The following is a 15754-nucleotide window of genomic DNA, read 5'->3' as shown; positions in this document are numbered from 1 at the left end:
CTACTAAAAATATAAAAAAATTAGCCAGGCACAGTGGCAGGCGCCTGTAATCCCAGCTACTCGTGAGGCTGAAGCAGGAGAATCACCTGAACCCAGGAGGCGGAGGCTGTAGTGGGCCGAAATTGTGCCACTGCACTCCAGCCTGGGTAACAGTGCAAGGCTCTGTCTCAAAAAAAAAAAAATGAGAAATAGCTTTTTGGGGAAAAAAGAAAATCAGGCCAGGTGCACTGGCTCACATCTGTAACCCCAGGGGGGAGGCCAAGGTGGGTGGGTCTTTTGAGCCCAGGAGTTCAACACCAGCCTGGGCAACACGGGAAAACACTGTCTCTACAAAACATACACACACAAAAATTAGCCAGTCCCAGCTACTTGGGGAGGCTGAGGCAGGAGGATCACCTGAGGTTCAGAAGTCGAGGCTGCAGTGAGATCTGAGCGTGCCACTGCATTCCAGCCTGGACAACAGAGGAAGACCTTGTCTCTAAATCAATCAATAATTAATCAATCAATCAACCAATCAATCAATCTGGCTAGGCACCATAGCTCATCCCTGTAAGCCCAGCACTTTTGAAGGCAGACGCGGGCCGATCACTTGAGCTCAGGAGTCTGAGAGCAACCATGGGAAACATGGTGAAACCCCATTTCTACCAAAAACACAAAAACCTAGCCAAGCATGGTGATGTGCATCTGTGGTCCATCTACTTAGGACACTGAGGAGGGAGGACTGCTTGAGCTCAGGGGGCAGAGGTTGCAGTAAGCTGAGATCGCACCACTGCACTACAGCCTGGGCAGCAGAGTGAGACTCCCCTCCACGTCATCTCAGAAACAAAACAAAACAAAATCAACAGAAAAATTAAAGGTTAAATTTGAAGGGATCTCCCAGAAAACATAACAAAATGCTATGTGAAAGAAAACAGTGGGATAAGATAAGAAAATTAAAGAGTTATTCTGACTAGCAAGAATTCCAGAAAAAAGAAAAGATAAAACAGTCTGGAAGAAATTACCTGGAAACTAATAAAAATAATGTCTTCCAGGACTGAAAGATCCCATGCCTGAAATTGTACTTTAGGGCAACTGTACTGCAAAATCTTGAGGGGCATCATCCATACTGAAGACCGAGTTTCTTTACATGAACTGATACATGACCAGGCATTGTTTACAATGAATTTTAAAAGAGCATATCAAAAGACATCATAACATTTCAGACCCCCAATATAAAGAACAAAACACTAAAATCCCCAAGGAAAGCAAACACTCAATGGGAGCTAGAAGAAAATAGAGTGCTGGGCGCAGCGGCTCACTCCTGTAATCCCAGCACTTTGGGAGGCCAAGGCGGGCGGATCACTTGAGGTCAGGAGTTCAAGACCAGCCTGGCCAACGTGGTGAAACCCTGTCTCTACCAAAAATACAAAAATTAGCTATGTGTGGTGGCACACGCCAGTAGTCCCAGCTACTCGGGAGGCTAAGGCAGGAGAATCGCTTGAAACTGGGAGGCAGAGGTTGCGGTGAGCTGAGATCGCACCCCTGCACTCCAGACTGGGCGACAAAGCAAGACTCTGTCTCAAAAAACAAAAAACAAAAAAAAGAAAATGGAGTAATGCCATCAAAATTTCAAGAGAAAATAACCTTAAATGCTACAACCAAATTGCCCACTAAATGTTAACAGAGAAAGATCGTTATAGACACAAGAGATCTCAACACAGCCACCTCCCATGTACCCCTTTCCTCTGCAAATTTCTTGGGGATGAACTCAAAGGGTGAGCAAATAAAGAAAGAGAAAAATAGGGTATTCAAGCCATAAGAGTGATCCAGAGACTCCCTAGGATGAAAACCAAGGAACATCCTAATATGACAACTCCGAAGCAACAAATCTAGCACAGAGCAGGAAGACAAAGGACTCTGAGGATACCTCCAAGGTGGGCAAAAAGCAACAGAAATAAAAACAAAAAATCATGGCAATTAACAACTGGTCAGGCAAGGAAATACAGAAGTTTCCAGAAAATCATAGTACATTATATGACTCAGCTGTAGGTACAACATGAATTGTCATATTGTAAACACGTTTAACAAAACAATTATAGTCATTATAATGGGAGGATTAAGAAAAGAAGGATTTTGAGGGGTGATGAAAATTCAAGAAATAGTAATGTAACATATTTTATAAATATGGAAATTTTAAAAGTACCTGGGGAAAAAAACACCTAAAAGGAGTGGAAAGGGTTTGCCTCTGAAGAAGGCAAGCCAGAGATAAAGAAAAGAGGGTCACTGCTGTTTTTCTCTTTTTTTTTTTGAGCGAAGTCTCACTCTTGTCCCCCAGGCTGGAGTGCAATGGCTCGATCTCGACTCACTGCAACTACCACCTCCCAGGTTCAAATGATTATCCTGCCTCTGCCTCCCAAGTAGCTGGGAATTAAGGCACCTGCCACCAGGCCTGGCTAATTTTTATATTTTTTAGTAGAGATGGGGTTTCACCATGTTGGCCAGGCTGGTCTCGAACTCCTGAACTCAGGTGATCTGCCCGCCTTGGCCTCCCAAAGTGCTGGGATTACAGGCGTGAGCCACTATGCCCAGTCTGCTCTTTTTTCTTTATAAACCTTACAGTATTTTTTTTTTTTTTTTTTTTTTGAGACGGAGTCTCGCTCTGTCGCCCAGGCTGGAGTGCAGTGGCCGGATCTCAGCTCACTGCAAGCTCCGCCTCCCGGGTTTACGCCATTCTCTCGCCTCAGCCTCCGAGTAGCTGGGACTACAGGCGCCCGCCACCTCGCCCGGCTAGTTTTTTGTAGTTTTTAGTAGAGACGGGGTTTCACTGTGTTAGCCAGGATGGTCTCGATCTCCTGACCTCGTGATCGCCCGTCTCGGCCTCCCAAAGTGCTGGGATTACAGGCTTGAGCCACCGCGCCCGGCCTATAAACCTTACAGTATTAAGGGATTTTCTAAATCAATGTACAGGTTACTTCCCTAAAAATTAAATTTCAAAATATATGTTTACACACAGACTATGAAAACAAGGTCCTTCAAACACCTCTTATTGGCAGAATCTGGTTGTTCCTTCCTTTTCTTTTTTTTTTTTTTCCCCTTCTCTTTCTTTTGAGACAGAGTCTGGCTCTGTCGCCCAGGCTGGAGTGCAGTGGCGTGATTTTGCCTCATTGCAACCTCTGCCTCCCGGGTTCAAACGATTCTCATGCCTCAGCCTCCCAAAAGGAGCAGCTGGGATTACAGGCATGTGCTACCACGGCCAGCTATTTTTTTTTTCCTTCTATTTTTAGTAGAGACCGGTTTTTACTGTTGGCCAGGCTGGTCTTGAACTCCTGGCCTCAAGTTATCTGCCCACCTCAGCCTCCCAAAAGGCTAGGATTACAGGCATGAGCCACCGCACCAGGCTCCCTTTCTCTTTTCCTGAATTTTCTGATTCTCTCTAATAAATGTTAGTTTTATAATAAAAACCATATGCCTGGCCAGGTGCAGTGGTTCATGTCTAAGGCTCACTTGAGTCCAGGAGTTTGAGAACAGCCTGGGCAACATGGTGAAACCCCGTCTCTACAAAAAAATTTAAAAATTAGCCAGGCATGGTTGTGGATGCCTGTAGTCCCAGCTACTTAGGAGGCTGAGATGGGAGGATTACACAAGCCTGGGAGGTAGAAGCTGCTGTGGGCAGCGACCATGCCACTGCACTCCAGGTCTGGGTGACAGAGTAAGACTCTGTCTCAAAATAAACCAAACAAATACAAAAAAAAAAAAAAATCATATACCTTATAAAAGAAATGCAAAAAATCAGAGGTAGCAGTCCCTCACTTATCCTCAGGGGAAATGTTCCAAGCCCCACAGTGGATACTTGAAACAGTGGATAGTACTGAACCCTATATCCTATATATATACTACGGTCTTTGGATCTGACAACTGAGGTGGCTACTAAGTGACCAATGGGGTGGTGGGGTGGGAGGTAGCATGGACAGTGTGGATGCATTGGCCAAAGAGAGGATTCACATCCCAGACTGGACAGCACAAGACTGGAGGATTGCATCATGCTACTCAGAACATTGCAATTTAAAGCTTATGGTTTTTTGTTTTTGGCTTTTTTTGAGACAAAGTCTCACTCCCATTGCCCAAGCTGGGCTGAAGCGCAGTGGCACAATCACTGCAGCCGTGACTTCCCAGGCTCAGGTGACTCTTTCACCTCAGCCTCCTGAGTAGGTGAGACTACAGGCAGGTGCCATCATGCTCGGCTAATTTTTTTGTATTTTTAGTAGAAACGAGATCTTGCTATGTTGCCCAGGCTGGTCGTGAACTCCTGGGCTCAACTAATGTGCCCACCTCAGCCTCTCAAAGTGCTGGGATTACAGATGTGAGCTACCACACCTGGCCATGAATTATTTCTGGAATTCTCCATTTTAATATTTTTACACCACAGTTAATGGCAGGTAACTGAAACTCTGGAAAGGAAACTCATGGATGCTGGGGAGGGACTACCGTACATGAAGGAATAAGAGTGAGGGAGGACTGTTTTATAAATATAAAACAAAAGAACCCCCACATCTATTTCCATATACAGGTAAAAAAAAATCCACATCTTGTTTCACCTTCTAGGTGGTAAGGTATGTACTTCTTATCCCAAAAGCCTGCTCCGTATTACAGTCAGTTCAGGATATAGGACAAGTTGAATTTCAAGCAACTTTTATATGCTACATTCCATTTTGTCAAAGCACATAGTAGCACTTTAACAAACACACTATCTTTACTCCAAATCCCAAATCAAATCTGCGGCAATTCTCATGCAAATATCAACTCTCTAAACATACTTACTGGCCAAATAAATACCTTACTTTAAAAACAAAAACCCTCCTCCCTTTAGGTTGAGTAAGCAATTGCAAGAAGATAAAGGAAGGAGTTTTTAATAAAATGTCCCCTCACCCACCCCCAACTGAGAATCCTGCTGAAGAATTTGATAGTCAAGTGACTAACATCCCATAAACAGATAAGAGACACAAATTAAAGTGACAGCAAATGAAGTAATGGCACTCACCACAAATAAAGCATTGAAAACATTTGGTGGAAGAAAACCCAAATAATAGATACTGCCATTTGCATTATTTTATTAATTTGCAACATCATTTAAAGAAACAACAGAATATCACTTGGTGTGTTTAAAAATTATGATTCTTCTCATGCTAGGAGCAAAATGAGGATTAAATACCGACCATTTTCCTTGTCTAGAATATTAAAGGGGGGAGGGGGAAGACGGCTGTGATTTAAACCAAACTTCTTTGTTTGCATTTAGAAGGGGTCAAGCCCTACGTAAATAAAAGTGCTTCCACGGTGGCAGTACTTGTTCCCAGGAAACTTGGTGCTACAGCACTTGAGCAACCAGAAGCATGAAGCAATTCTTCTTCATAGAAAAGGCAATGTCCCTTTCATGGCTTGAAGTTCTGATTAATCCTAGAATCAGAAGCCCTTTTTGTCAGAAGTGCATCACTTAGTAACCACAGTTATAGAATGACACAGCTCTTTAAGACCTCCTTTATACAATGCTACTCAGCTATTATTAGAAACTTTCAAGCCACAATTAATGGCTAAATTATGCTATTACAGAGGGTAGCAAATTAAGTCTGAATAATCTAAAATCTTAGCAACTGATTTTTAAAATGACTTCACTTTGATTGGTCCTAAGACTAAATTTCAATATACATTTTCGCAACAAAAAGGTTTAGCGTTTACCTCCCCTCAAAGCCTTAAGGTACAAGGCAATGCAGAGTCATGAGTATTTTAAGCTGCGAATTCCCATTATTTTTCTAACTACAAGGTAAAATATTTCTCTACGTAACTGAAGAGCACTGATCTTAGGGTTGTAAAAACCTGGGTTTTTTTGGGTTTTTTTCCCCCCAAGTTTCAACTATTTAAATGCTACCTAGATGTTTTGGTTTTTATAATGGCTAAGATAAAGCTTTAGGAAAGGGTATTTTTTTAAGTGTGATTTTAAAAAGAAAATTAGCCTACCATCTTGCAGTCAATTGTGTCTGCTACATTTAAACTTCTAGAGATATTTCTTAGTTCACACTAAAAAGATTCCATTACTTTTCCCAGGCAATATGTTAATCTCTATGTTCTATTTACTCTGTCACATCTACTATTTTCCAATTGTTTTTCTTCTGCCACCAGTGAATACGGTTTCTCCAGGGTTTTCTCCCTAAATCACTGTGGCACTGTGTGCCATTCTTCCCCGTGATGCCCACCCACTGAGCAGAAGTAAGCTTTCCCCCACCCCCCAGAGCTGAGGGCGTACTTTCATCTTCTCTCTCCACTCAGCCTCAATAGCAAGACAAACACCCAGAGACTGGCCTTCCCTCAAATAGGGAAATACTTTGTGATTGCAATTTGAACTGGTTTTTTGTTTGTGTATACATGTGCACGTGTGCAACTTAACATTTAATGGCAAAATTACAAGCTTTTCAGTTTTAAAGGGAAACTGGGTTATACTTGATACAGAAAGAAAGAGCATGGCCTTATTCTTCATGAAACTTCCTTTTTAAAACATCTAATCTTTATTATGAAGATACACTCTATATGTTCTGAATACACTGTATACATATCAGGTACACTGTATACGATAACAACATACACTGTATATGTTCATAGTTTTTTTTTTTTTTTTTAGACAGAGTCTGGCTCTATTGCCCAGGCTGGTGTGGAGTGACTCAATCTCAACTCACTGCAGCCTCCACCTGCCAGGTTCAAGCAATTCTCCTGCCTCAGCCTCCTGAGTAGCTGGGACTACAGGTGTGCGCCAACACGCCTGGCTAATTTTTGTGTTTTTAGTAAAGACGGGGCAGGGGAATCACTTGAACCCAGGAGGCAGAAGTTGCAGTGAGTCAAGATCGCGCCACTGCACTCCAGCCTGGGCGACAGAGCAAGACTGTCTCCAAAAAGAAAAACAAAAAAAGAAACAAAGAAAGAATCAGCCTATAGACAGCGATCAATTATATCTACAGGGCAAATTAATATTGGAATATGGGTAAGCTGTATGCCACACAATGTCAAAAATCTCTGAAAAACAAATCCTTTTTAAATTGTATACCAAGACGCTCAATATAACTTAATCAAATCACGGCCACAAAGAACCCTGAATCTTCACAGACTAAAAACATTATGGCCAGTTATTCAGAAAATGATAAACAATGGAAATGAAACAAAACTATCCTTTAAAAATTATTAGAACATTATTAAAACAATGCAAATGTACAAACTTTTAAAATGACTGATCCAGATTCCTTAAATCAAATTATAAGGTCCTACATGGTACATTATATATATGAACACGTCTTTGAACATGGTAATAGTTACAAGGCATCAGAGTCAATACAATAAACTTGCAAGTAAAAACACTCCTTGAAACCAGAGATATTATAGAATACTGATTCAGGAAGTTATTCAGCAGCTTATAAAGAAATAGGAAGTTGTTGACCAACTACTTGAAGAACTATTTCCTGTAGGAAAACCATAAGACAGCTTAAGAAGGTAATAACTCTCAGAGTCATAAAGACAATGAATTCTTTTAAAATGAAAGCTCAATGCAATGGTAAAGAAATTGGTTTTGAATAGTAAATGCCAATAGAACAAATATTATATGGCTAAGCCTTGTTTACATACTTCACATTCATCCCAGAGCTTGAAAACAAGCCACTGATAAATGTGGCTAGCACCATACTTCCACCATATCACTTGCCAAAATAAGATACGAGTCTTCTCCACAAGATCTCACTGACCTAAGGAGGGCTTTAAAATGACCAATGATTGCCTGCTTATAATCTTTCAGTAATCATGCTGCCTGGAAACTAGATGACAGGCCAACTAACTTCAAAAACTCAATCATCTATGGTCACAAGGCAACAACTGGGTAGTTTCTTAAGTTAACATTTCTAAGTTTTTTCTCAAATTACATTGCCTTGCCTGTCTGGACCATTTATAGTCAGGTTCTTCATGCCAAATATAAATCTCAGTAAGTTATAGACCTTGTAACTTAAAAGTCAGTTCCAACGAATATCTAAAAAGATGCATTAAAATAAAATGTTTCACTGTGGAAGTAAGTGTAAAATATGCAACTAATTTAAATCTTCATTCTACATCTGGTTGACAACAACAAACTTCTTTAGATACAAGAGGAAAGTATATAAATATTGATTACAAATACAGCCCTATTTTAAAACTAGGATAAAAATGAACTTTGACAATAGAAACTTGGCACCAAAAGCTTAGTTTACCATCATCTTTGACTAATGGTTAGGATATTAACCTCATTTATGTGTTCAGTACACAAAAAGAAGTTATAACAACTATACATCCCATAACATCATGGAAGTAGCTAACTAGAGAAGGTGAAATAATCTTATTTCAAAACATTTCTCCAAATTGCATATTTTTCATAAAGCAGATACTCTTTATCATACAAAATTTTATAAGCCCACAGCATTCATCTTCCACATTCAAGGTTTAGGGGCCTGCCCAGAATCCCTGACAGACACCAAGTAACCATGATTTTACCTACATTTATTAAGCAAGATTTACCTGTCCAGGAAAACTCTTCCAGTTCTGAAAAGTTTTATATAAGAAAATTCTTCCAAGGAATCAAAATTCCTCACATTTCTTATATAATAAGACTAATCTTACTCTCACATGAAAGTTCCCCAGAAACACTGAAACAACAATCATGTCTTATCTCTCCTCCTCCCAGTTTTTTCTTTTCCAGGTAAATATCTCTCTACCCTTGCAACCTTTTCTCATATGACATAATTTGAGATTTATTTATTTTGGCCTGGTTTATCTTCCTTACAGGCCCACAGGTGACAGGTGTGAACTGAGTTGACTGGGGCTGGAAGGTATATACCCTTCATTAATCCATCTACATATACCAATACCTTTAAGACAAACATTTCTTCACAAAGGAAGAATCACTGGAAATGTTGAAAAATGAATAGTCATTTCTTAGCATCTGTGGTCAAGGATTGGTTCCAGGACCCCCTACATGTACTAAAATCCACAGACACTCTGGTCTTTCACATAAAGTGGCATAATATTTGCATATAACCTATACATATTCTCCCATATACTTTATATCATCTCTAGATTACTTATAATACTTAATACAATGTAAATGCTATATAAATAGTTGTTACGTTATTCAGGAAGTAATGGTAAGGAAAAAAGTTTGTACATTAGTCAACACAGATGTAATTTCTTTTCTGAATATTTTCAATCAGAGGTTGGTTGAATCCACGAATGCTGAATCCACAGATACGGAAGGCCAACTGTATCTAGAATACTGATTTCAGCTCAAAAAAAAAGATCATTCATTCAAAATAATGAAACTGTAGGCAGATATCACCTACAAGCAATTATTACAAGATACAAAGAACTAACAAGAAGAGCATAAATGTTGCTCTTTAACCTTATACTTTTAGCCACAGCATCCACCAAACAAAGAAGGCAAGCAGGCTATTAAGCTGTTTAAAAATCTCCCCAGGTCAGCATGTGACCCAGCAGGGAGAGGTTCAAAAAAGTGCAGCCTTTCTTTTTCTTCCTAACAACCTGGTTTGTTTCCACTCCCTTCCCCTTCAAGACACATCCTTCACAGCTAGCAGCTCTTTCAATCATTTACTTTGGATGTCTGCTTGAGAACAAATGATCTTGCTCATGCAGATGAGTTTGCCAGACTTGTGTGTACTTTCCAGTCTCAGGCCCTTTACTGTTCTGGTTGAAACCTGATCCTTTGAAATGGATACCAGGACACCAGAAAATGAATTTAAAAACAAAAAGAAGAAGAAAAACAAAAAGTTGCAGGAAAGGGGACAAAAAAAAAAAAAAAAAACTACGAACTTTTCACGATCAAACCTTTTCCTCTGCTCTTCTGTAAGTCTGTCACAGAATTTTCTATCTTACATTACAAAGTAGCAACCCACCCTGGAAGACAATCAATATAAAACACATATTAGGATTCACACAACAAAACATCCTTAATGGTATTATCTGATATGATAAATAAATGTTACACTTGCCTTAGGAGTAGACTGTCAAGACAGATCTGAATCAAAACTTACACTGTTTTTCACTTTATTATCTCAACCTGATTAAACACTATTAAGTGAGCTTTTTTAAAGACATCGATTTCAGTCTATAATAATTAGTTTTAGTCAACACTTTATATATACTTGATCCAAACAAGCCAGAAAAAAACTGAGGTCCTATCTGTAATTTCAAAATTAGAGGAGAGAAACTATTTAGATCTTTTCAGCCTAGTGCAATTTTGCCATTTTGTTAAACACAAAAAGACTGATAAAAAAAATAAACAACCCAACGGTCATGTTTTTGTTTTCCCAGAGAGGAGAGTTTCTATTGTGAAGATCTACTAGCTTGAAAGAAGTTTGCCACTGAGAGACTGCATATGAAACCTAAAAATTTATATTTCCCTTTACATTTTGGGGGGAAATATTGGTAAGTCACATCAAGCTTCAGTTGTAGTGCCTGTCATTTCACAATTTAAAATACTGTAAAATTAGACTCCCCAAAAAGCCCTACTTATTTTGTAGTTCTCCACCAATAAAATATTTATTTAAAAAGATACAAGTAGCACCACACGTACTTCATAAGATGCTGCTAGCCCTAATATTCTCAGAATTTGAAAATTTTCACGGTATTCTTTCTGTTTTGTGCTAGGGCTAATTAACAGGTTTGGCACAAGCTCAAAATGAGAATAACCAAACTTCCACAAAAGAAAAGATTATAAAGAGGCTCAGAACCAAGACTCAGTAAAGCTCTCAAAATATTACCCATGCTAACAAAGGTATTTAGGTCATACCAAACTTAAACATATACATGGGAGATGTAACAGAGCTCCAGAGCTTAACATAAATATTAAAAAAAAAAAAATGATATTCTGTATCTTGACACCACTTTACTGTGTTTTCCAATACATATTTTTCTTAGATAACTGTCTCCCACCATTATTTTCACTTACTTTAAGAAGTATCTCTGACCAGAAGATGTCTTTGCCATCTCCCAACCTGCTGGCAGAGGTACATCATCAGGTATCTCAAAAGAAGACTGTCGAAGATGCTGAGCTGTGGGTGTAGCTGCTGGACCAGAGACTACTCCAGTGGGGGTCAGTGTCCCAGGAGAAACAGCTCCCAACTGCAGAGAAGCTGGAGAGGAATGAGCTCGAACATGCTGTGGAGTCAGGGCTCCTGCAGTGCCTGCATCAGTACTGGCCTATTAGGAATATTAAGATGAAAAATTAAAAAAGAAATACAACTTTTTAGAGAGTCCCTTTAAATTTCCCAGTCAGTGCTTAATTGCAGCCGAATATCTAAGTGCCAAACGAAAATTTCAACATTTAATATTCGACACTGGAGAACACAGGTTTTCAAACGGACTACTTTTAATATGGTATAATTTTAATATAAATTTTATATTTGTATTTTTATTGATGAGCAGTCCATCTAATGAATTTCCACCTACTACACACCTGACATGTAAGGGCAACTAGTACTGAATGAATAAAACATTCCAAAAATAATAGTGAATTTTAAAACCTAATTTTTAAAAAGTCAGTGCAGTTATGGGTGCTTTTCCAAGTTCTAAAATGTTCTAAGTATAAACACAACGCAAAGAATATGCATTTTTTACTAGGTTTTAAGTAATTAATTTTTTTCTAGGTCAAGCCCAAGAAAAAACAAGCCCTTGTCATTTTTTCCCACCAAGATAAAACACCATCAATAAAGATATCATAACAAATTACACAATTTTTAATGAAAGCAACAAATTTGAACTGCCCAAATGTTCTTAAAAGCCATCTACAATGAACAGGATGAAAAAAACTCAACTGTATCTTTGTATGTAGAAGATAATAAGGTTATCAGTCCAATTATAACTTAAGAACTCACAGACATCCACAACTCTACACAAGCAGAAAAAATTCTGCATTCAGACCCCAAAGATCTGAGTTCCAGTCCAAGCTGGCTAGTGTGACACTGAACAAGTATGTTAACTTCCATATGCCTGTTTTCTCGTTTGTAACATAGTTTTCAAGATAGAAAAATGGATGTATATACAACAACTTATAGTCACCAGTTTGTGTTGAGAACAACAGTATTCACAACCTACATTTTACTATTCATAATCTTGCATAGTTTTTAAAATGTTTTTAATTAGAATTAGAGTTTGATTATCAAAAAGTTAGAATTTCCTAGATTCACAAAGGTTAAGGAAACCGGAAGGACTCAGTAGAGTCATTAATGCCTTAAAGTGATATACTTTCTGAGTTTCCCATCAGAATAAGTATGATTTAGAAAATCACTAGCAGAAATAAAAGTCCAATTTACAGATGAGCAACACTTAGTTAAAAACTTATTAAAAAACAAAACTATAATATCTTATGAATTTTAGAACTGCTGGATATAAATTCTTGTAAAAATTATTTACTAAGGCCGGGAGAGGTGGCTCAAGCCTGTAATCCCAGCACTTTGGGAGGCCGAGATGGGCGGATCACGAGGTCAGGAGATGGAGACCATCCTGGCTAACATGGTGAAACCCCGTCTCTACTAAAAAAATACAAAAAAAAACTAGCTGGGCGAGGTGGCGGGAGCCTGTAGTCCCAGCTACTCGGGAGGCTGAGGCAGGAGAATGGCGTGAACACGGGAGGCAGAGCTTGCAGTGAGCTGAGATCCGGCCACTGCACTCCAGCCTGGGCAACAGAGCGAGACTCCGTCTCAAAAAAAAAAAAAAATTATTTACTAGAAGAAAAAGTACACTTTCCAGTTGTGACTCTTTGTCACAAAATGGGGGATCCAATCTATGTGTATTATACTTTGAAAAAATACCGTGTAGTCTGTAGGATGCATGCCAACATACATTTACCTACAATGAGTCCATAAACCCACTTCCAGGGGTAAGAAAAAAAGTATAGCTAAGTCTACTTCTGACAAATTGAAGTGTTTAGGCAGGCAGCTAAATTGTTTTTCCTTCCTTCCTCCTCCTTAACCCGGGTTTTTGTCATCAGGTTAAGTGAGTTTTTCTGAGTTCCAAAACCTGTGGTCTCTGACAGAAGAATATACAACAGGCCTGCAAATAGGAGAGGGAATGGGAGTGGGGGCGGTAACTCTTTTTTCCACTCAAGTTACAGCCAGAGTGGGCTAACTACATTGCAGTATTTGGAAAACCTATTAACTTTTGGGCAAAGTTCCTATGCTGAAGTTTAGCCTGAAGCAAGTTCTTTAAAAAAAAAGAAGAAGAAGAAAAAAGAAAAGAAGGAAAGAGAACCCTATACTAAACAAATCCACTGGGACCTATCGGAATGTTAACACTCTCATTATAAATAGTTTCACTTCTATGCTGAATCAAGCTGGCAAAATAATCGAACGTTGTGTATGTGGAAAAGCAGCCATGTTCATATCCGCAATAAGAATTAAAAAGCAATGGCGATCCTAGAATTAGTCATCGCTTCCCAAACATTAACTTTTAATCACAGTTGAACTAGGCAGGACTTGGCCTATGAGTCAACCCGCAGTGTATTATCAAAGGCTTGTGTTAAAACCTCGGTACTGTAAAGCGCAACTCAGTTCCTGCGCAACGTACAGATGTGGCTAATTCAAAAGCTTTTCAGCCGTCTGTAAATAATAGCCTACAATCGGGAAACCAACACGCAACCTACTAAGTTTGATAAGAGCGAGCCGACCCAAGTTCCAAGACACAAGGGAAGCGCAGGGGTGAAAGAACTCCATAAACAACTTCCAGGAAAGTCTGGGCTGGGGAAGCCCGAAACCTGTATTCAGAAATCGCCTGAGCCGCGAGGAAAATAAATGCTTACGGGAGGGGGGGGGGAACCGGTGGGGGGGGAGGGAAAGAAAGAGCAAAAAACTAAATGGACCGGTTCTACCCCCACCTCTAATCAACACTAGAAAACAAGAGAACAATTATTTGACTCCCCCAGGAGACTGAAGTGGACCGAGAGGCCGCAAAGGAAAGGGGCCCAGGGCTCAACTTCACAAACTCGGCCGCCGCTGGCAACTCACCCACACACAAATGCCAGAGGCCCCCCTCCCCCTTTCCCGGCCCGGCCCCGGCGGGAGCGAAGGTGCGGAGCGCGCGGAGGCGCGCGCATTGTGCAAGCCCACCGCGGCCCAGGCTCGGCTCTCCCCACCCCCTTCCTTCCTCCCCAACCCTCCTCCACTCCCGCCAACCTCCCGGGAACCCCGGGAAGAAAGAAAGGAAGGAGGGAAAGCACGCCCCCCGGGGCTGCAACCGCAGAGAGAAACTCCGAAGGGAAAAACAAATCTCAGCCCCGGACTCTGGGAGGAGTGGGGAGCTGGTCACCGCGGTCGAGCGGACGACTCCAGTTCCTCCACTTCGCCGCGGGACCCCCTCCCCTGGCCAGAGCTGGCGGCCGCGGCTCCCGAGCGCCCCCCCGGTCTGAGGCCCGCCCGACGGGGAAGCGGGGAGAGGGGCGACGAGGTTACCTGTCGGGAGTGGGATTTGGGCTCCGGCGGCTTGAAGAAGGAGTCGGGCAGCTTCCGGAGCCTCATAGGCACGGTCTGGGGCACGTTAGCCGTCTTGGGGTTCATGACGGCGTTGAAGAGCGCCTCCAGGTCGGTCTCCGAGTCCCCGCGGACATGCACGATCTGATGTCCGGCGGGGGGTGCCTGCGGCGCCGCCTGGGTCGCCGCGGGTGCTGGCTGCCCGGGTCCGGACGGCGGGCCCTGCCCCTGGGGGGGCTGCGCAGGCGGCTGCCCTTGGCCCTGGGGGGCCGGTTGAGGCGGCGGCTGCTGCCCGGGATCCATGGCTTCTGCCTCCCCCGACGCGCACCCCCTAAACCAGGCGAGCGAGGGCTCCGCCCGGACGCCCCGGCTCCACAGGCCGAGGTGGAGAAGCGGCGACGGCTGCGGGCCGGGCGGTGCTGGGCGGCGGGAGCGGCGCTCTCCTCGCTCTCAGGACCGGGGGGCTGCGCCGCGGCCCCGCATCCCCCGCCCCGGCGCCTCCGCCCCCGCCCTGCGCCCCGGCTCCACTGGTCTGGCGGCTGCGCCTCGGGAGGGGCTGCGAGGGACTCGGACCTGCGGCGCCTGAGAACTTTTTCCCTCCAACTCCCTTGACGGAGGCCGGACAGCTCGTTGCCTTTCCCCTCCTCCCCCTTTCTCTTTTATTTCCTTTTCTTGTTCCTTCCTTCCTCCCTTTCTTTTCCCTGGCGGCGGCTGCGCCCGACTGAGACAGAAACTCGCCTCAGACGCCAAAACTAAAGTTGTGAGAAGCGCCCGCCCGCGCCGCCGCGGCCCCGCCTCCTCTCGGCTCTTCCTTCCTCTGCGCGCCCGCCCGCACCGGGGCCCGGCCGGCAGCGCAGGGAAACTTTTCTCTGCAAGTTGCTACATTCCTGCACACTCCCAGCCTGCGGCGCCTCTCCCGGTTGCACGTGACCCGCTCGCCCTGGTCCGGTCCGGTCCGCCCTTCGCCCGCGCTCAGCCGGGCAGGGGACCGGAGCGTGCCCTGTGTTCTACGCCGCGAACCACAAACGCTGGTTCCATTCCCGGGCCAAACTGTGCTCTCTGCAGAGACCGCGGCCGCCCTTGGCCGCAGGAAGTCCTTCCGCCCCGCTGGGCCCCTTTTCCCCGCCCGTGCTCGGGAAAGGCGCTTCCAGCTCGCCTGGACCTGCGAAAGGGCCAAGGCCGAAAGAAGTGGAGAGAGGATGTGCGAACCCACCTCCTCTTCGCCGCGTTACCCCGGCTTG

The 15754-nt window shown here is 42.9% G+C and overlaps 1 protein-coding gene across 12 annotated transcripts in view; it reads right to left on the bottom strand.

Moving 5' to 3' along the window:
• Nucleotides 1-15128, bottom strand: part of YAP1 (Yes1 associated transcriptional regulator) — a 128388-nt gene extending 113260 nt beyond the window's left edge. For 7 of the 12 annotated variants that reach the window (XM_033204373.1, XM_033204378.1, XM_033204380.1 and 4 more), the window contains exons 1-2: nucleotides 14496-14816; nucleotides 11000-11250 (exon numbers count right to left, since the gene is read on the bottom strand). In XM_033204373.1, coding sequence (XP_033060264.1) covers nucleotides 11000-11250; nucleotides 14496-14816 — 572 coding nt within the window. Of the gene's footprint in view, nucleotides 1-10999; nucleotides 11251-14495 lie in introns of all 12 variants that reach the window. The other 5 variants (XM_033204372.1, XM_033204377.1, XM_033204375.1 and 2 more) reach the window with 2 other exon arrangements.
• Nucleotides 15129-15754: the final 626 nt, after the last annotated feature.

This window comes from Trachypithecus francoisi, unplaced genomic scaffold (assembly GCF_009764315.1).
Source record: "Trachypithecus francoisi isolate TF-2019V2 unplaced genomic scaffold, Tfra_2.0 Lachesis_group8, whole genome shotgun sequence".
In the NCBI taxonomy this organism is placed as follows: Eukaryota; Metazoa; Chordata; class Mammalia; order Primates; family Cercopithecidae; genus Trachypithecus; species Trachypithecus francoisi.
Note: the sequence above shows the minus strand (reverse complement) of the source record. Positions and strands in the feature narration are given on the sequence as shown.